The 20,766-nt window shown below is 36.5% G+C and overlaps 2 protein-coding genes across 3 annotated transcripts in view; one reads left to right on the plus strand and one right to left on the minus strand.

The window, feature by feature from the left end:
* Positions 1–20,766, plus strand: part of CRACD (capping protein inhibiting regulator of actin dynamics) — a 278,237-nt gene that overhangs the window by 74,964 nt on the left and 182,507 nt on the right. The gene's annotated exons all lie outside the window — the stretch shown is intronic.
* Positions 10,921–11,242, minus strand: LOC133092163 (small ribosomal subunit protein eS27-like). Its single transcript, XM_061191398.1, has one exon. The coding sequence runs from the start codon at positions 11,240–11,242 to the stop codon at positions 10,988–10,990; it is 255 nt and encodes an 84-aa protein (XP_061047381.1). The 3' UTR covers positions 10,921–10,987.

Genomic DNA, 20,766 nt, shown 5'->3' on the forward strand with positions numbered 1-20,766 from the left:
TACACGCCCTCTTTTTATTTCCTCATTTTATACTCATGGGATTAAAAGTTTTAATGTTTATAATCTTTTACTGTCATCCTTTTTGATGTTCATATTGCCTAGATTTGGCCAGTGGGATCCGCTTCACACCAGCTCCTGTCAGCTTTTAACATGATCCATTAGTCTTCCAGCACTTCCTAGCCCAACAAGACATCTCAGGGTCGCCTCATACTTTCCTCTCCCCAGATTAGAACTCAGCCATTTCTTCAAGGGTTCCCACTTCTGTAGTGAGGAATGGTATTTAAAAACCAAAATCTGGGCACTCGGTGTTCTCATTGCTTCTTTCTGTGTCCTTTTTTGACATGGCCCTAAATCTTTGCTGAGGGTGGAGGGAAGATACCAGGCCCTTATAGATACCAGGGAAGATACCAGGTGCTGAGACAGCCCCTTCATCACAGATCCCTTAGCGTTGTCAATGGAGTATGATTTCCACTGACATTTGTTTATTCTCTAAGGATGAAAATTTGTAGGCTCTTTTCTCTTCCAATTAAAATTTTACCTGCTCTGTTGTTACTGAAGAATCAGAGTTGTAGACTCTTCAGTTTACAACTTTTTACTTAGAAACTGTCTTAACCAGTGGGTCTCAACCCATTTAGAAAATCTGATGAAAGTGGATGCTAATCCAGGAAAAATGCTCATACACAAACATTTTACATATAATTTTATTGGGTTCTTAGACTTCTAAAGCCCAGTTATCTCTATGAAACTCCCCTTATATAAGATCCTAGGTTGTGTTCCAACCCTGCCTTATTATGTTCGTATAAGGCAGCTTGGGGTCTGTGAAAGTTTAGGTGACTTCCTTAAGGTTATACACTAACAGAAATAAACTAGAGCCTAGAGGTTTTTGCTTGTTTGTTTTTTATCCTCATGAAAAACAGCTGGTTTGCCCCCACTTATATCTCACAAAAAGTTCTGGAATGTAGTGAGAAAAAGATCTTCAAATAAAAAGAATGGCCTTGTAGAGTGAAGAGAGGAGTGGATTTTTATTTTAAGGACAAGAGTCCATGGAGGCAGGGCACCTGAGTTTTCCAGTTTCAAAAGAATAGAATTCTTTGTTACTGAAATTATGTTTTCTATAATTCCTCTTTCTTGCTTTCTTCACTCTCATATTAGTGTGAAAGGTGGCTGATATCTTTGGAGGCAGAGGCCAACGCAATGTTTTGGGACACGAATGGGTGATGGAACTGTTCTCCCTATGAACGGGAGCTTTCCCTCTGGTACAGCACCTGTTACCTAAGGGTCTCCTAAGATACGTATCTGGGTGCGTGTGGCTGGCTTTATGAAATGCTGTCATTGGTCACCGGGTGTTTTCTATTAGCATGTCTCAGTTGTCTCTGAGCCATATACAGTATTTTAGGATTAATGTAGTTTTTAAGGATTTCTGCAGAAACCGTGCTATTCAACACACCGTTGTGACCTTCTATCTGGAAAGCCTCAATACATCTCGGCCTTGCTCCAGAGAGCCAAAGCCAGCTCCAGGGCAGCACAGATTGTGGCTGTCTGTAGGCTTTGTTTGCACAAAGGGACACTTCTATTACAGTGTCCTTGGTATCACAATGGGTGGAAGAGGGAAATGTTACCACTTTCTAGCTGATGTTTTCTTGTAGTGGAAGATTGACTGAAGTACAAGCAGGCAGTAGAATTTGAGCAAAATAAGATGGAAGTTGTCACAATGTCCCATCTTAACAATATTTCCTGGTTTGTATGTGTGTATAGAGGGAGCTGTGGTGGTGTAGAGAGGGCTGGAAGTTAAATAATGCTGGAAAAATACAGGCTTCTTAAAATGTAGGTAAACCAGGGAATGATTTAACCCCAACAGGCTACACTGAGAGTCTGTAAAATAATAAATGACTTTAATTTACTGCTTTTCATAGAGTATAAAATAGTCTGCAAAGCGTGACCTGCAGACCACTGAGAACACTGATCACAGAGCTTTTATCAGGATGCAACGGAGTTCCTGTTTCTCTCTCCTTGTGTGTAAAGGAATCCTTAGTCACTGCTGCTTCTGGAATCCTTTAGTCTGATGCCTGATGTTGTAATTTATTTGTTTACTGGGCAGCTCCCTCATCCCATCCCCGTAAATGCTTCTTGACAAGGGTGACTGGATCGTTTTCAGCTGCTTTGAGATGCAAACAAACTGGTAAGGCAATTAGGAAGGTGTTTCAATTTTTATTTTTATGCAGTAGCTGGATAAAAATAATAGTTCCAATAAGATATAAATACAAATATTTCTTAAGTTGCTGAACCTCCCACGTAAAATGTTCTCTTCTGCATTGAAGAACAATCAAAGACCATATTCTGTGATGACTGGACAAGTGCTAAAGATACTTTAAAATAAATAATGTTGAGTCAACAATATTTCTGAGATAAAACTTCTTGCACTAGTATTTATTTTTCAGTAGAAAATATGTCAAGCATAGTTATTTTGGGAATCTGTTTTAAAAAAATCTAACAGTACTAGTGAATTGTTTTATCTACTTACAAAACTTTTTTCTTGTGATGTTCATCACAAGCATCTGATTGATTCTGAGAAAACAGATAAGCATTAAAACTTTGTATGAACTGGCTTTTTGTTGTATGGATTTAGATATTTAGGTGAGGGAGGAGGTGGAGGGAAAGTGGGGAATTTGGAGTATATGTAGATTTACTGTTGCTTTGCAGATGTTTTAGGCTTGTAAGAGTAATTCTCCATAGACTGTTTACTTCCTCCTCGCTCTTCTGCACCATGGGGCTGCTGCCACCAGGTGGATGCTGGTGCCTAGCCATGGCTACGGGATCCAAACTGGAAACTGGAAGGCAGTGATTCAGCAATTTAACAGGAGTTTATTGAACGTACTATGCGTCAGGCACTGTGCTAGGTGCTGGGAGTACAAAGATGAATAGGACAGAATCCCTGCCTGTGAGAGGCAGACACAAAACCAGTAGAATTATGCATACAGTGCTCCAGAAGGACAAAGAGAAAACAAATCGCTAACCTTGATTTTATGGAAGATGTCCTGAAGGGATCTGCTATGGAGCCGCACCTTGAGGGTGACTGTGAGTTAGGTTAAAGTGAGGATAGTCTTGCAGACAACTGATTGCAAGAGAACATACTATAAGTTGTGTTTTTCTGGAAAATTATAAGCATAAACTCAAATCAAAAACGCTAGGTCTCCAATTACTAAAAATAATAATTAATATAATACCTGAAGGAAAGTTATTTAGAACAAAATTTAAAAGAATATAAATGTCCTAATATATTTAATTATCATCTGGTTAATCTCCCATTGTTAACAACCAATTCTTACGCCAATCTTGGTTTAAAACCATCTTAAAATTACCCTAAATTGAAAAAAACTTTTTAATTAAAAACAATTACCTAAATTTTTTAATATCAAAACTCAGTGGATCCAAACAACCCAAGCAAAAAATGGGCAGAAGACCTAAATAGACACTTTCCAAAGAAGACATACAGATGGCCAATAAGCACATGAAAAGATGCTCATCATCACAAATTATTAGCGAAATGCAAATCAAAACTACAATGAGGTACCACCTCACACCGGTCAGAACGACCATCATTAAAAAGTCTACAAATAACGAATGCTGGAGAGGGTGTGGAGAAAAGGGAACCCTCTTATGCTGTTGGTGGGAATGTAAATTGGTGCAGCCACTATGGAGAACAGTATGGAGGTTCCTTAAAAAACTAAAAACAGAATTACCATATGATCCAGCAATCCCACTCCTGGGCATATATCCAGACAAAAACTATAATTCAAAAAGACATGCACCCCAATGTTCATAGCAGCACTATTTACAATAGCCAAGACATGGAAGCAACCTAAATGTCCATTGACAGATGAATGGATAAAGAAGATGTGGTATGTGTGTATATATATATGTAATATATATATAATAGATATATATATTATATATATATAATATATATATATATAAAATGGAATACTACTCACCATGAAAAAGAATGAAATAATGCCATTTGCAGCAACATAGGTGGACCTAGAGATTATCATACTAAGTGAAGTAAGTCAGAAAGAGAAAGACAAGTCACCCAGGGGTACCTAGTTTACTAGTAGGTGGCATCTTCCAGAAAGTCTGCTGTAAAATAGTAATCATTCAATGGTCATAGTAAATGCTCTGTTGAGTATGTATCAACTGTTGGGTGCCCTTTTCCTGGCCTTAGTGATTGCAGCAATTTCAGGGGCTTTTCTAAAACGGGGACCCACTCAGAAGCTACTCAGTAGAGTCTTAATCAGGTTTGATTTTGTAACCCATATCTGTCAATGGACTGTTACCTGCTCTGAGGAAGAACTTTTGAAAGTATTCTTGCAAGTAGAGTGTGACTTTGGGGATTTACCTCCTTTCCTGCATTCACCTCTACCAGTTTAAATCCTACATTTTTTTCCAAGACTCAGCTTATCAGTGAAACACCCCCCTTACCCTTCTCCTCTGCTCTGATTGGCTGTACCGCAGTCACTCACACTTCCTTATATTCTGCTTCATATTGTTGTATGATGGCTTCAGTATAAATCAGACATCCTGTGGACTTCTAGAGAACAGGCACTTTCTTCCCAGAGGACCCATCATAAGACTGGATGGTCAGTAGTCACTTACTAGGTACTTACTTCTTTAAGTTATTAGGCACTTTCTTGAGCTTTATTTTTCTCTTTTTGCCTTTTAATCAATTAACTAACACATCTAAATTCAAACATCTAAAATAAATGCTATATAGTGCTACTGAGCTATTGGAGAAATGTCAAGGGACCTCTGTGAGGCCAAGAGGCACCAATTGCCACTGGCTGTGGAGAACAGAGAGTTCTAATACTGAACAGTTTTGCAATAGAAACAACAGAGCAGAAAGCGGTTGGAGGTCTGATTGCCCTTGTAGCTTGCACTCGTATGCTGAGTCACTATTTCAGAACTCTGTTAAATTGGCTGGATTCTATTTCCAGCATTTTCTTATACCTGCAATATGAAAAACCTTTATTTCGTTAGAAATTGATCATTTAGAGACGAGAGCAATCAGTGATGAGGCAAGGATTTTACCCTTTGAATTGGGTGCTCTTAATAGATGAGTAATTTATAGGTATGAAAACTCCAAAAGACAGTATGTAGTGTGGGAAAGGGAATAATTTTCATCATTTCAACATTATCTTCAAAGGAAGTGCATATTTGTTGTTGTTGATGTTTTGATTTTAGTTACTCTGGATTTTTAAAAGATGGCACTTTGATTTTAGATTGATCTGCTGCATCTCACCGTTCCATCAAATAAACAATCAATCAACAAGTATTTATTAGGCATGATTATAAATGTGTGAGAGAAAATGTAATTCAATTCAACAAATATTTACAGAGCATTTATTTGGTGTCAAGCCCTGTGCCAGTGGAAGTGATACAGCAGTTAACAAGAATTGACTCCCTGCCTCTTTGAATTTATAATCTGCCTGAAAACAAACAGTAAACAGGTAATTACAAAGGTGATCTAGATTAAATGTGTATAAAATGAAACTGCATGGATTGATACAAAGATAACTATGACATAGCCCCTTTTCTTAAGGAGCTTATACTTTAAGTGTGGAAAAAGATATATACAACTTACTAGAATGCCAGGCAGAATAAATCTTGTACTTTGAGGCAAAGACTAGAAAATGATTAATCGAGACCTCAGGAATTGCAAAAGACTCCATGAATAAGAAGTCAGTCTAGAAGGGTAGACATTTTGACCATCAAATGAAAGAAGGAAAGGCATTCTAGATGGTGGTGCTGATTAATCATACCTCTCATCCACACCTGTAGGTGGTAGAGGTTAAAATATTTCATCAGCTGAATTGCTGATCAAGCTGGATTGAGGAATGTGCCTGGGACCCATGGGGCCTACAAAGGTTTTCCTTCCTGCTCAATTTCATGTGTCTTCTTTGTTCAGAGGCATATGAGCTGCGAAACTGCATGCTGCCTTCCAGAGGAGGATGTGCTCTGCTTATGGGCAAGAGGCTCTGTCTGAGAAAAGGGGCCAACCAGAAGCTCGGTCACGCCTGAGCACTGCCCTTCTCCCCAATTAGATGGTTTATGTCTATTAAGGGGAGGAAATATGAGAAATGGTAAAAGTGAAAACTTCCTCCTCATTACTTCCCTAAGAGAGCAAAACTGTGGGCAGAAGTTCCCATGGTATAGGCAAAGCTGGAAACTTGGGGAGAGAAATAGAAGAAATCCCTCTACACTAGGTAAGAAAACGGACAACTGCAATGATAAACTGCATGACACAAACAGAGAATTCTACCTAGAGCAGAGATCAGGGAGAAGGGATGTCAGAGGGTCCTAGAATGGCCAGGGAAGGCTGACTGCCTGGAGATGGTAGAACTTGAGCTGTGTCTGTGATTCAGATGGAAAGAACAGATTCACACAGTTTTTTTTTTTCTTTCTGACTAGCATGTAGTAATAGCTGAGTTATGAACACAAGCTGAGTTATGTTTTTGCTAAAAGCCATGTGGCAATTCAAGCAGTTTCTTGGAACAGTGTGTTATTTAGAAAAGAAGGACAGGTTAACTTTGAGAGTTCCAAAGCAATTCCAGGTTAAGGGGGTACGCAGGTGGCATAAAAAGGAACGAGGAAATATCCAGCGTCCACTTTCAGTTCTCCCTCCACTCTCCCTTAGTGTTGATCAGGTGTTTGCTCTATTGTTTCCTGACGCCGTCACCTCCACCTACACTTTCTAGTAGAGGAAAATAGGGTCTTATTTAAAATAATATTTCATGGATGGATGTCAACGCCACTTAAAAAGCTATTGACTGAGTTGGGAATGAGGGAATGTGAAATTGCTTGTTGAAGGAACAGTGAACAGTTGAATGCTCAGGGTATTTGTTTTTTTAACAGTTTTATTGAGATGAGATCGACATACAATAAACTGCACATATTTAAGTGTGCAATTTGATGAAATTTGACATATGACTACACCTGAACTGTATTCTACTCTCTTAGGGAAATAATGAGGAAACTGTCACTACAATTAAGAATATTTCATCCTGCAAAGTATATTCATGCTTCTTTGAAATCATCCTTCCTTCCACCTCTGTTCCAGACAACTTATATGCTTTCTGTCACCATAAATTAATTTGCATTTTAAAAAAATAAATTTATTTATTTAATTTTATTTTTGGCTGCATTGGGTCTCCGTTGCTGCACGCGGGCTTTCTCTAGTTGCATCGAGCGGGGGCTACTCTTCATTGTGGTGCGCGGGCTTCTCACTGTGGTGGCTTCTCTTGCTGCGGAGCATGGGCTGTAGGCGCGCGGGCTTCAGTAGTTGTGGCATGCAGGCTCAGTAGTTGTGGCTCGCGGGCTTAGTTGCTCCACGGCATGTGGGATCTTCCCAGATCAGGGCTCGAACCCGTGTCCCCTGCATTGGCAGGCGGCTTCTTAACCACTGTGCCACTAGGGAAGCCCCTAATTTGCATTTTATAGAATTTTATCTAAATGAAATTATACAGTATGTACTCTTTTTTTAGTCTCAACATAATAATTCTGAGATTCATCCATGTTGTATATATCAGCTTATTCCTTTTTATTGCTGAGTAGTATTCTATTGTATGGGTATATAATTTTGTTTATTTTCCCATTGATGGAAATTTAAAATAAAGCTGCCATGAACATTCACATGCCATTCTTTGTATGGATGTATACTTTTATTTCTCTTGAATAAAAATATGTAGAAGTAAAATGGCTGGATTGTATGGTACATGTATGTTTAAGTTTGTAAGGAACTGATAAACTGTTTTCCAAAGTGGCTGTACCATTTTGCATTCTCACTAGCAGTATTTGAGAGGTCCAGTTGCTCCACATCCTTAGCAATAGTTGCTATGGTCAGTCTTTTTTAATTTTAGCCATTCCACTGGATATGGTGTCTATTTGTGGTTTTAATTTGCATTTGCTTAATGACTAATGACGTTGAACATTGAATGTTGAATGACATTTCATATGCTTGTTTGCCATCTGTATATCCTCTTTAGTAAAGTGTCTATTCAAATATTTGGCCCATTTTCTTACTGGGGGCTTTTTTTCTTGTTATTGAGTTATAAGAGTTCTTTGTGTATTCTGGATACAAGTATTTTGTTGGATAGATATTTTACAAATATTTTCTCCCACTTTATGGCTTGCTTTTTCATTTTCTTAACAGTGTCTTTTGAAGAGCAGCAGTTTTTAGTTTTGGTGAAGTCCACTGTATTGTTTGTTTTCTAGTTTGTGCTTGTGTCCTGTTAAGAAATATTTGCCTAATCCAAAATAAAGATTTTATCTTATGTTTTCCTCTAGAAGTTTTAGTTTTAGTTCTTACATTTAAGTCTGTCGTCCGTCTTATGTTAACTTTTGTTTATGGTGTGAGTAAGGATTGAGCAAGGTTTACTTATTTTTTTGCTTATGCATATCATCCCTAAATTGCCCTCACACTTTTGTTGAAAATCAGTTGACATATATGTATGGGTCTATTTCTGGATTCTCTGTTCTGTTTTGTTCATCTTTAGGTCTGTCTTTACACCAATACCACACTGTCCCAACTACTGTAGCTTTATAATAAGTCTTGAAAACACATAAAGTCCTCCAACTTTGTTCTTTTTCAAAATTATTTTTTGCCCTTCTAGGTCCTTTGTATTCTATAGACATTTTAGAATCAGTTTCTCTTTTCTACAAAGAAAAAAAATGTTTGCAGGGATTTGGGATTACATTAAATCACTTAGATCAGTTTGGTGAGAATTGACATCTTATCAATATTGAGTCTTCCAATCCATGAGCATGAATGATTACTCTCTATTTGTTAGGTCTTCTTTAATTTCTCTCAGCAATGTTTCAGAGTTTTCAGTGTACATCTTGCATATTTCTGTCACATTTTCCCTGTGTTTCATATTTTCATAGTACTGTTTATGGTATTGTTTTTCAAATTTCAATTTCAAATTGTGGGTTGCTAGTGTCTAGAAATATAATTTATTTCTATATTGATCTTGTGTCATGTAATATTGTTACATATACTTATTAGTGCTCATAGTTTTTTATAAATTCCTTAGGATTTTCTGCTAATGTAATGTCATCTACAAATAAAGACAACATTACTATTTCCTTTTTAAACTGTATGCCATTTCTCTTTCTTGTTTTATTGAACTGGCTGTGATTTTCTTAATAGTGTTCAATAGAATTGGTGAGAGCAGACGTCCTTGCTTTGTTCATGATCTTAGGGTGAGAACATTGTCTTTCACCATTAGATATATTGTTAGCTGTAGATTTTTTGTAGATGTTCTTTATTCTTCTGTTCCTAATATGCTGAGAGCTTTTATCATGGATGGATGTGGATTTTGTTAACTACTTTATCTATATTTATTGAAATGATAATATATATTTTCCATTTTAGTCTGTTGATACGGTAAAATAAATTGATTTGTGATTGTTAAAGCAACTTTGCAGTACTGAAATGAAACCCGCTTGGTCTTTGTATGAACCTTTTTATATATTGTTAGATTTTACTTGATAAGTATTTTTGTGTGTACATTCACGTAGGGGATAGGTAGATAGGGTATTTTTGTTTTGTTTTTGTTTTTTGCTTTTAGTGTCTTTGGTTTTGGTGTCAGGATAATGTAGGCCTCATGGAATGAATTGGGGAGTATTCCTTCATCTTTTATTTTCTGAAAAAGTTTTGTAGTATTAGTATTATGTCCTCTTTAAATGATAGGTGGAATTAATAAGTGCTAAGATGCTAAGAGAGTAGATCCTAAAAGTTCTCATCACAAGGAAAAAAAATGTTTTTTCTTTTTCTTTTCTTTTCTTTTTTGTATCTAAGGAAAATAATAGCTGTTAATTAAAATTATTGTAATAATCATCTAATAAAAGTCAAGTCATTGTACATCTTGAATGTATGCAATGCTATGTGTCAATTATATCTCAGTAAAACTGAAAGAAAAAAAAATAAGTGAAGGCAGCTGAGCCTAGAGGTCTTTTTGTGGAAATGTCTTTAACTAAAAATTCAGTTTCTTTAATAGCTATTGGGATTTTCAAGTTATCTGTTTATTTCCAAGGAAGTTATTATAGCTTATGTCTTTATGGAATTTGTCCATGTTATTAAATTTTTCCTTGCTATTAATGTTTTTAAAATATGTAGTGATATCTCTTTTCTCATTCCTGATATTGATAATTTGTCTTCTCTTATTTTTTCTTCATCAATCTTATTGACTTACATTCTCACCAACAGTGTAGTAGAGTTCTCTTTTCTCCACACCCTCTCCAACATTTATTATTTGTAGACCTTTTGATGATAGCCATTCTGATTGGTGTGAGGTAATACCTCACTGTGGTTTTGATTTGCATTTCTCTAATAATTAGCAATGTTGAGCATCTTTTCATGTGCCTGTTGGCCATCTGTATGTATTCTCCATCTTTTGCAAATATTTTCTCCCATTCCGTAGGTTGTCTTTTCGTTTCGTTGATGGTTTCCTTTTCTGGGCAAAAGCTTTTAAGTTTGATTAGGTTCCATTTGTTCATTTTTGCTTTCTTTTGCTTTGGGAGACTGGTCTAAGAACATATTGCTATGATTTATGTCAGAGAATGTTTTGCCTACATTCTCTTCTAGGAGTTTTATGGTATCATGTCTTAAAATTTAAGTCTTTAAACCATTTCGAGTTTATTTTTTTATATGGTATGAGGGAGTGTTCTAATTTCATTGATTTACATGTAGCTGTCCAGCTTTCCCAACACTTATTAAAGCAACTGTCTTTTCTCTATTGTATATTCTTGCCTCCTTTGTCATACATTAATTGAGCATAGGTGTGTGGGTTTATTTCTGGGCTCTCCGTTCTGTTCCATTGATATATATGTCTGTTTTTGTGCCAGTACTGTGCTTTTTTTTTTTTTTTTTTTTTTACGTATCCAAAATGTGTTTATTGGGATGGTTTCCCATTCATCTTGATTCCAGGGGCTTTTAGTGCTGCTTCCGTCTGAAGGAGCACCCTTCTGTAAGCCTTGCTTTTCCTCCTGTAGGCTGGCAGAGGACGGTAGAGCAGCCAACACACAAAACTACTGTTTGTGCATGGCTAAAGACGGTGGTGATTTTATAGCATCCTGGGCATTTCACATCCATGAAATAGAAATTGGGGCTCTGCACCAGGCGCTTCTTCTTGTGTTTCCTCTTCTTCTCTTCTGGAGAGGGATGAAGGAGATCCTTTGCGAGAGGCATGTTCTTGTGGGGAGGTCGTCACCGTCGGAAAGCTACTGTGCTGTTTTGGTTATTGCAGTTAAAGCTACCATCTTTCTACTTGTTTTTCATTTGTTCCAGTTGTTCTTTGTCCTCTTTTCTTCTTTTCCTGCCTTCTTTTGGCATTGGGTATTTTTTTTTTGGCAGGATTTAGTATTTTTTATGATTCTAATTATCTTCATTTATTGGCTTATTAGTTATATTTTTGTGGTTGCTCTAGAATTTACTATATATCCAAGTAATAGTATATCACCTCACATATACTAAAAGAATCTTATAATAGTATGCTTTTATTTCCCCCTATTGACTTTTGTATATTGTTATCGTATGTTTTACTTCTACATGATTTGGGATTATAAACCCTGTAATTTATTGTTATTTTTGCTTTAAACATTTAATTATCTTTTTTTAAAAGTTTATTTTTTTACTTATTTTATTTTTGGCTGCATTGGGTCTTCGTTGATGCATGCGGGCTTTCCCTAGTTGCAGTGAGCGGGGGCTACTCTTTGTTGCGGTGCGTAGGCTTCTCATTGCGGTGGCTTCTCGTTGTTGTGGAGCACGGCCTCTAGGCATGTGGGCTCAGTAGTTGTGGCTCGCGGGCTCTAGAGTACAGGCTCAGTAGTTGTGGTACACAGGCTTAGTTGCTCTGTGGCATGTGGGATCTTCCCGGACCAGGGCTCAAACCTGTGTCCCCTGCATTGGCAGGCGGATTCTTAACCACTGCGCCACCAAGGAAGCCCTTAAACATTTAATTATCTGTTAAAGATACTTTAAATTTAAGAAAAACAGGTATTTGTATTTACTCCCAAATTTACCATTTTTGGTTCTTTTGTGTAGATTCAGATTTGCATCTAGTATCACTTTTCTTCTACCTAAAATTTCTTGTAGTGCTGTACTGCTGGTGATGAATTTTATTTCACCTTTATTTTTGAGAGATATTTTCACTGGATAGAGAATTCTGTATTAACAAGTTTTTTTTTTCCTTTCAGACTTTACAAATTTCATACTACTATTATCTGGCCTCTATTGAAATCCACTGTCATTCTTTATTCTTCTGTGTATACTGTATCTTTTTTTTTTTTTTTTTTTTTCTGGCTCTTTAATGATTTTTCTCTTTACCACTGGTTTTCAATAATTTGGTTTTGTGGTATCTTGGTATGGTTTTCTTTGTATTTTTTCTGCCTGAGGATTTGTTTAGCTTACTGGATCTGAATTTATAGTTTTCAGGAAATGGTCACCATTATTTCTTCAAATAAATTTTCTCTCTTCTTACCTTTATTCTCTCCCTCTGAAACTCCAGTTACACTTATGTTAGGCCACTGCTCTTTCCCACAGCTCACTGTTGGTCTGTTTGTTTCCTTTATTTCAGTAATTTTGCTCTCTGTATTTCATTTTGGAGAATTTTTATTGCTATGTCTTCACATTTGCTAATCTTTTCTTCTACACTATCTTGTCTACTGTTAATCCCACCCAGTGTATTTTTTATCTCTAGAAGTTTTATTTGGTCTTCTTTATATTTTCTATTTCTCTCTCTATCATGCTCATACTTGACTGTATCTTCTGAAACATGTTGAGTGTATTTTATATATGCTTAGAGTCCGATAAACAAATCCTCAGGCTATTAGCTATTTTAACACCCTTGTCTACTAAGCTTCTTGTCCATGTCATTTCCAAGTCTGTTTCTATTGATTAATTTTTCTTCTCATTACTGGTCATATTTTTTGCTACATCCTAGGTCTGGAAATTTTTATTGGATGCTGGGCATTGTGAGTTTGATCTTGTTGGGTGCTGGACTTTGTAATTCCTTAGAATATTTTTTTTTAATTCCTTAGAATAGTTTTGAACTTTGTACTGGGATGCAGCTAACTGGGGAACAGTTTAACCTTCTGAGAAACAGTTGATCTGTTCAAATTTTCCTATTGGCCTTTGTTAAGTGAGCTCATAAAAGCCTTTAGTCTAGTGCTCAGTTGTTTCCACAACTCAGGCAATACCCTCTGAGGATTGTACTCCTTGCCTATATGTTAGAAGGTCTTTCCATTCAGGCCATTGGGAACATGAACTATTCATGGTCCTGTGTGAACGCCACTTACTGTGCCCTCTAATCCGCGGTTTAGGTAGTTTCTTCCACGCATGTGCCAATCAGTACTCAGCTAAAGACTCAGAGTAATCCTCTACAGATCTCCAGACCTCTCTCTCTGTAGCCTTCTCCTTATTACTACCCTGTCCCTGAATTCCAGCTGGCTTGGTTTTCCTAACGCTCAACTCTATTTCCTCAACTCAGAGAGATCACAGGGCTGCTCCTGGTCTCCTTCCTCCTGCACCATGGGCTGTAAATTCTCTCCAGTCAGTAAACTAGAGCAATTGTAGGGCTTTCCTCTTTTATTTCCCTTCTCTTGGGGACTGCTGTCCTGCACTGACGGTTATCTAGTGTCTGAAAAACATTGCTTCATATATTTTGTCCATTTTTTAGCTGTTTTAAGCTGAGAAGGAAAATCTGGTCCCTCTTACTTCATCATGGCCACAATTCAGATAATATTTTAAAGAATGAGAAAAATGGAAAGAGTGTGGATTTAAAGAGTATTGTTTCAGATACTCAGATCTTTTTTTTTTTGTTGAAGTGTAGTTGATTTACAGTGTTGTGTTAATTTCTGCTGTACAGCAAAGTGGTTCAGTTATGCATATATATATATATATATATATATATATACGTATTCTTTTTCATATTCTTTTCCATTACGGTTTATTACAGGATACTGAATATAGTTCCCTGTGCTATACAGCAGGTCCTTGTTGTTTATCCATTTTATATATAGTAGTTTGTATCTGCTAATCCCAAACTCCTAATTTATCCTTGCCCCACCTCCCTTCCCCTTTGGTAACCATAAGTTTGTTTTCTATGTCTGTGAGTCTGCCTCTGTTTCATAAATAAGTTCATTTGTATCATATTTTAGATTCTACATATGAGCGATATCATATGGTATTTGTCTTTCTCTTTCTGACTTACTTCACTTAGTATGATAATCTCTAGGTCCATCCATGTTGCTGCAAAAGGAATTATTTCATTCTTTTTAATGGCTGAGTATATATACCACATCTTTATCCATTCATCTGTCAATGGACATTTAGGCTTCTTCCATGTCTTATAAATAGTGCTTCTCTGAACACTGGGGTCCATGTATCTTTTCGAATTACACTTTTTCCGGATATATGCCCAGGAGTGGGATTGCTAGATCATATAGCAACTTTATTTTTAGTTTTCTAAGGAATCTCCATACTGTTTTCCATAGTGGCTGCACCAATTTACATTCCCATCAACAGTGTAGGAGGGTTCCCTTTTCTCCACACCCTCTCTAGCATTTGTCATTTGTAAACTTTTTAATGATACGGCCATTCTGACCAGTGTGAGGTGGTACCTCATTGTTGTTTTGATTTACATTTCTCTAGTAATTAGCAATGATGAGCATCTTTCATGTGCCTATCGGCAATCTGTATGTCTTCTTTGGAGACCTGTCTGTTTATGTCTTCTGCCCATTTTTCGATCGGATCGTTTGGTTTTTTGTTATTGCATTGTATGAGCTGTTCATATATTTTGGAACTTAAGCCCTTGTTGGTCGCATTGTTTGCAAATATTTTCTCCCAATATGTAGGTTGTCTTTTCGTTTTGTTGATGGTTTCCTTTGCTGTGCAAAATCTTCTGAGTTCAATTAGGTCCCATTTGTTCTGATAATTTTGATTTAAGGGTGGGGGTAGCAAAATTAGATAAGGCTTCTTTCTCCACTGAACTTCAGCAGAGAGCTTTTGCATTAAGCCTAGTTTAGCTCATTAAGCCTTTCCTTTGAATATATCTTTCAGAGGATTAGATGTTCTAGTCCAGGTTTGGGTGACAGTGGCCCCTAATTTTTCTACATTGACCTTCATGACTTTCTCTGAGATTATGATCTAAAGGTTTTTTTTAAAAAATTAATTAATTTATTTATTTTTGGCTGCGTTGGGTCTTCGTTGCTACATGGGCTTTCTCTAGCTGGGGCAAGCGGGGGCTACTCTTCGTTGCAGTGCATGGGCTTCTCATTGCGGTGGCTTCTCTTGTTGTGGAGCACGGGCTCTAGGCGCGTGGGCTTCAGTAGTTGTGGCACTTGGGGTCAGTAATTGTGGCTCTCGGGCTCTAGAGCGCAGGCTCAGTAGTTGTGGCGCATGGGCCCAGTTGCTCCGCGACATGTGGGATCTTCCTGGACCAGGGCATGTCCTGCATTGGCCCATGGATTCAAACCCGTGTCCCCTGCATTGGCAGGTGGATTCTTAACCACTGCGCCACCACGGAAGCCTGTATGATCTAAAGGTTTAAATCATTGATTTAGGAGATAGATTGAGTGATGAAGGAATGATAACACTTCAGTCTCTGATTCTGAATTCAGACTTTATGTATTAACTATTCTGTACCATGTGACTGCACTTGAACTACCTGTGTGTAAAAGGACAGTTTATCATCCTCTGTCAGAAGAGTCTGAAACATGAGATTTGAAAAGGTTTGACTCTACCTAAGACTAGAAGAAAGTCCTCTTCTAATTTCAAACCTTTTGACCTAGAAGACTGAAAATAACTTGTCTGTCTTTCATTCAACAAAGAAAACACATTTGATGATTTCTGTTTCTCAGACTTTTTTGAAGATATCTTCTTTTTTCTCAGCAGATTTCAAAAAGCTGTGATTATCAGTGCCTCCAATAATAAGCATAACTTTAGTAGAATTAGGTCAGTGTGTATAATACTTCTAATGAAAGGAAGGACTACTGATGACATAAAGAAAAGTGCTCATGAAGTTGTCAATGGCGTCTGTTTATCAGTGGGTCCAAATTAAGCCAGAAAAGTCATTTTGAAGTTTGTTTTCACCAAAAGATTCTTCCATATACTCAATTACAAATATCTTTAAGTGATCAAATCTCTTTTCCTTATGATACTTGACTTGTGAAATTGCTTTAATATTTAATAATAATTGTATGTCATAATATTACTGTCATGCCTCTAAAGCTTTCTTAGGAGCAAGGGAAAGATCCTTGCTTTACCTCTTTCTCTTCTTTTTGAGTCTTGAAGTAGAGTCGTCTCTCTTTCTGTTTGTCTGTCTCTCTCTTTGTGTCTGTCTCTCTCTGTCTTCTTCATGATTGCTTGGGAAAGAGTCTTGTTCTTTCCTTTTTACTTTATCCCCAGAGGCAAGGATGTAGACAGGAAAAGCGATCCTCCTTAAACCTTGTAGTAACTGGAAAGCTTAGAGCAATTCCTTTTTTTTTTTTTTAACATCTTTATTGGAGTATAATTGCTTTACATTGTTGTGTTAGTTGCTGCTGTATAACAAAGTGAATCAGCTATACGTATAGAGTCTGTCATACAGAGTGAAGTAAGTCAGAAAGAGAAAAAGAAATACTGTATGCTAACACATATATATGGATTCCTTTGTTTTTGAATAGATAATGAAAGAAAGAGGAGGTTCTGAAACAAATGCTGAGGCATTGTCTGTTCAGTTTTTATTTTATATCACAGTCCCTGAATGTCCAACCTACCTCAGAAGGAATGCTTGCAAATGAAACAGTGACCATATGAGAGGAAGAGAAATGCTTCAGTATGCTGAGGTAATTGACATATAGGTAGAACATGGGTTTATGTCCCTGGGAATACAGTGAATGTGAAAATTCTTACATAAGAGAAAAAAATGTGGGTTTCTTTTTGCATTTTTCTTTTTTGTACAAATATAATTACATATGTATGTATATATAAATAAAGGGGAAAAGTCCATAACCATCTCCGCAATTTAAACTTTTCTGTTCCCTTTCAATATTTGCTTACCTGCATAATGATTTTGAAATAAAAATCATAACATAAATACAACTTGATATTCAGGTTTTTTAAGTCAGCTTTACATAGTACAAATTTTACACACTTTAAACAGTTTTTTTCTGGATTTCTGTGAAGTCATTTAGTTTTGCGTAACTAAGTATATTTATAAAAGTATGGTCACCAGGGCTTCCCTGGTGGCGCAGTGGTTGGGAGTCTGCCTGCCAATGCAGGGGACATGGGTTCGGGCCCTGGTCCGGGAGGATCCCACATGCCACGGAGTAACTAAGCCCGGGCACCACAACTGCTGGGCCTGCGCTCTGGAGCCCGTGAGCCACAACTGCTGAGCCCAAGTGCCACAACTACTGAAGCCTGTGCGCCTGGAGCCTGTGCTCCTCACTGGGGGAGGCCGCCGCGGTGAGAAGCCCGTGCACCACAACGAAGAGTAGCCCCCGCTCGCCACAGCTGGAGAGGGCCCGCGTGCAGCAACAAAGACCCAGTGCAGCCAAAAATAAATAAATAAATAAATTTAAAAGTATGGTCGCCAGAAGACAGAATCAATTTTCATCTCTTCTTTGGGAAAATGTGTATTTTAACCCCTTTTAGCATTTTATGCCTCAGCTCTCCTGCCCTCTATCTCTTCTGTCCACAGAACCTCTCCAAGGTTCATTTTAACTGAGATCTAGAAGGGCTGGAAGTCTCTCAGGCACTGTCACTGTGCATCACATTTACCTTGTTCTTTAGCCTTTGCTCTGGATCATAGCAGAGACTACAGATGATTTTGAGTGGTTTTGGGGAAGGTGCATTGGCTAATAAATACTGCTTAGTTATTAACATGCTCTTTTTGGTGGCCTGTCACCTTCTACTATAGTTGCCCTTTGTTATTTGTGTTTGTTTTGCTCTTTTAATAAGCTCAGTCTCGGAAGCATGCATTATACTCACCGTTAAAAAAAGAGAAAAATCTTTCCTTAATAAGTGTGATTGATGGAACTTCTCTCTACTATTGAATTTCTGTTTCTTATTCCTAGCAGAATGACATAAATATTCCTAAGTTATATAATTACTGGTGCACACAAATATTCCTATTCTCTAATATGTGTAGTCATAGTCTCAGATAATGAAAGGTAAATGAAAAACAATCCTGCAAAGCCTAGGGAGCCTTTCATAGGGCTAGTTCTTTGAAACATCCACTTTCTCCCTGTCAGCTCGCTCCTCATTTTTATCCCATCCACATTAAGAGTCCATAGTCCATTCTATCAGCCATGCTCTTGGCAATATCCTGAACTTTCTTGCCCTTCCATAATACAAGCCCTGCAAAAGCTAAATCCTGAATGAATCCCAAATATTTGCTTTTCTCCATGCCTGCCCCAGGCTGCTGAGTTCATCTGGAAAACAGTAAATCATACAACCAAGCATAAATGAATGAATGAACGAGAGAAAAGTACTGTCCAAAGTATATGAACAAGAGGAAAGTTATGGTGGCACACAATAATTGTTCCAGAAGTCAGAGAAAGAGGAGATCATTGTGGAGTGGGATAATCAGAGAAGGGATGAGGTTTAACTTCTCTTCAGTTTTCTGCCATTACTTCTGGTAACTGCTACCAAGCGGGATTTTATGAATTGCCAAACCCAAATATTTAACAACAAAACTAAAGTTGTTTAAACTCGACATACCAGAGATAAATGCCAAACAGATTTTTGTATATTTTCCACTAAAGAAATACAGACTGACTTGACAGAAAGTTTACATAGGGAGTCACAGGCAACTGGAAGATAAAGTTCGGCCAGTTGTTTGGAAGGTCTTGAAATACTAGATGGAGGATTTTAAAACTTGTTGGAAATATTTTCTTGTAGTTACCTGTCATCTAACAGTGATTTACCTGTCATGAAAGCTTTCAAGAGATACCCTAGAACTTCGAATAAAATTTCCTTAAAGATAATTCTTGTTCAGTTCAGAAAATTTCAATTTCTCTTGTTTTGGTTGTTTGCTTTAATACCCTTCAGTAATTATGAAAGAAATAGGTATTCAAAGAAAAAACTTAGATGTAAGAAAAGTCTTAAAGAAGAAATTTAAAATCTTCCATTTTTTTAAACCCAGAAGTAGCCATTGTTAACATTTTATTGTCTATTTTTTTATATATGTAAGTATTTTACAACAAAAGGATTATGTTACACAGATTATTTCTTAAACCTTTTTTCTTTTTAATATATTGTGGGTGTTCTTCCAAAAAGAAATGTAGATCTATATATATTTAATGGCTAGATAGTATTATATTGCATGGCTGTGCCACAATTTAATTAACCACTTCTCTAATGATGGCATGTAGGTTGATTCCACTTGTTCATCTTTATTTTTTTGTGAAAATATTTCCAGAGTGTGCTTCTGAAAGTTTATACAATTTTTTACTATCAACCTTGTAAGAAAAATATCCATTTCTCCATATCCTTGAGAAATCGGGGAGTTATCAATTCTTTTCCCAATTTACCTTTTTTAAGAATACTTTCGTGCTAAGTATTTAATACTAGTTGAAATGTAAATTTTCATGTAATTATATCTAGCAGTCTTTCCTCTCATGTGTTTGGCTTTGTTTTCATGCTTATAAAAGCCTAAATCTTTCAACACTCTAACGTTTTCTTTTAGTATTCTAATGAGTTTTTAAAATATTTACTCTCTTAATCTACCTGGGATAATATTTAGGTATAACTTATAAAGTAGTCATCCATCTTAATTTTTCCCAAATGTTTATTTGGTTGTCAGAAGAGAATTTACTAAGCTATACATTCTTTCCACACTAATTTAAAAGTCCATATGTCACCTATATTGAATTCCAGTAATTTTTAGATCTATTTATATATTTTCCAGCTTGGCCCCATGATTATTTTCGATATTCCTGTCTGGTAGCACATTATTTAAATTTCAGCGTTGTATTTCATTTTACAAGGCAAGCACTTTTTCATTGAATTTCTTTCTCTTTTTTATATATTTTCAGTTATTTATTTTATCAGAAGAATTTTAGATTGTAGTATCCAATTCCAGACATAAAAATTTCATTGACTTGGTTGGACTTGATTTAATAAATAAGGGATTAGTTTGGGAAATTTTTCTTCCTTTAAGTTCTGTATTTTTTTTGTTATGTTTATTCTCAGGAATTTAATATTTTTGCTGTTTTCATGAATGATACCTTTTTTCCCCCTCCATTATACTTTCTAACTAGTTAATGTGGGAAAGTTGTTATCTTGTAACTGGAAAACTTATTAAAATTTCCAACTAGTCCTAAGTAGTAATAAGATAGTCATTAGCTAAAATAATGACTTTTGTGTCTTTTCCAGTATTTTTACTGTTTCTTTTTTGTCTTACTGCCTTTCAGCTAAAATGTTCAAAACAATAATAGCAGTTTTCACAGGCCTCCTGTCTTATTTGTTTTTGTCTGTGTTAATTCACCATTAAGATAGAATTTTCTGTTCTCTTCCAATAAATGCTTTACATCAAGTTAAATATCTTTCTCTTTTAAATTTACTGAATGATTATCATGATGAATTTTGAAATCCATCAAATGTTCTTTATCATCTATCAAAACAATTACATAGTTTTTCTTCTTAGGTTTCCTAATGTTGAGTCATCCTTGTAGTTTTAGAGTAAATGCATCTTGACCATGATATAGTATTCTTTTGTTAGACTGCTGGAT

Source organism: Eubalaena glacialis, chromosome 5, assembly GCF_028564815.1.
Source record: "Eubalaena glacialis isolate mEubGla1 chromosome 5, mEubGla1.1.hap2.+ XY, whole genome shotgun sequence".
Classification (NCBI taxonomy): domain Eukaryota; kingdom Metazoa; phylum Chordata; class Mammalia; order Artiodactyla; family Balaenidae; genus Eubalaena; species Eubalaena glacialis.

Excerpts from the sequence above, each read along its gene's own strand:
- LOC133092163 (XM_061191398.1), bottom strand. The coding sequence starts at position 11,242 with ATGCCTCTCGCAAAGGATCTCCTTCATCCCTCTCCAGAAGAGAAGAAG.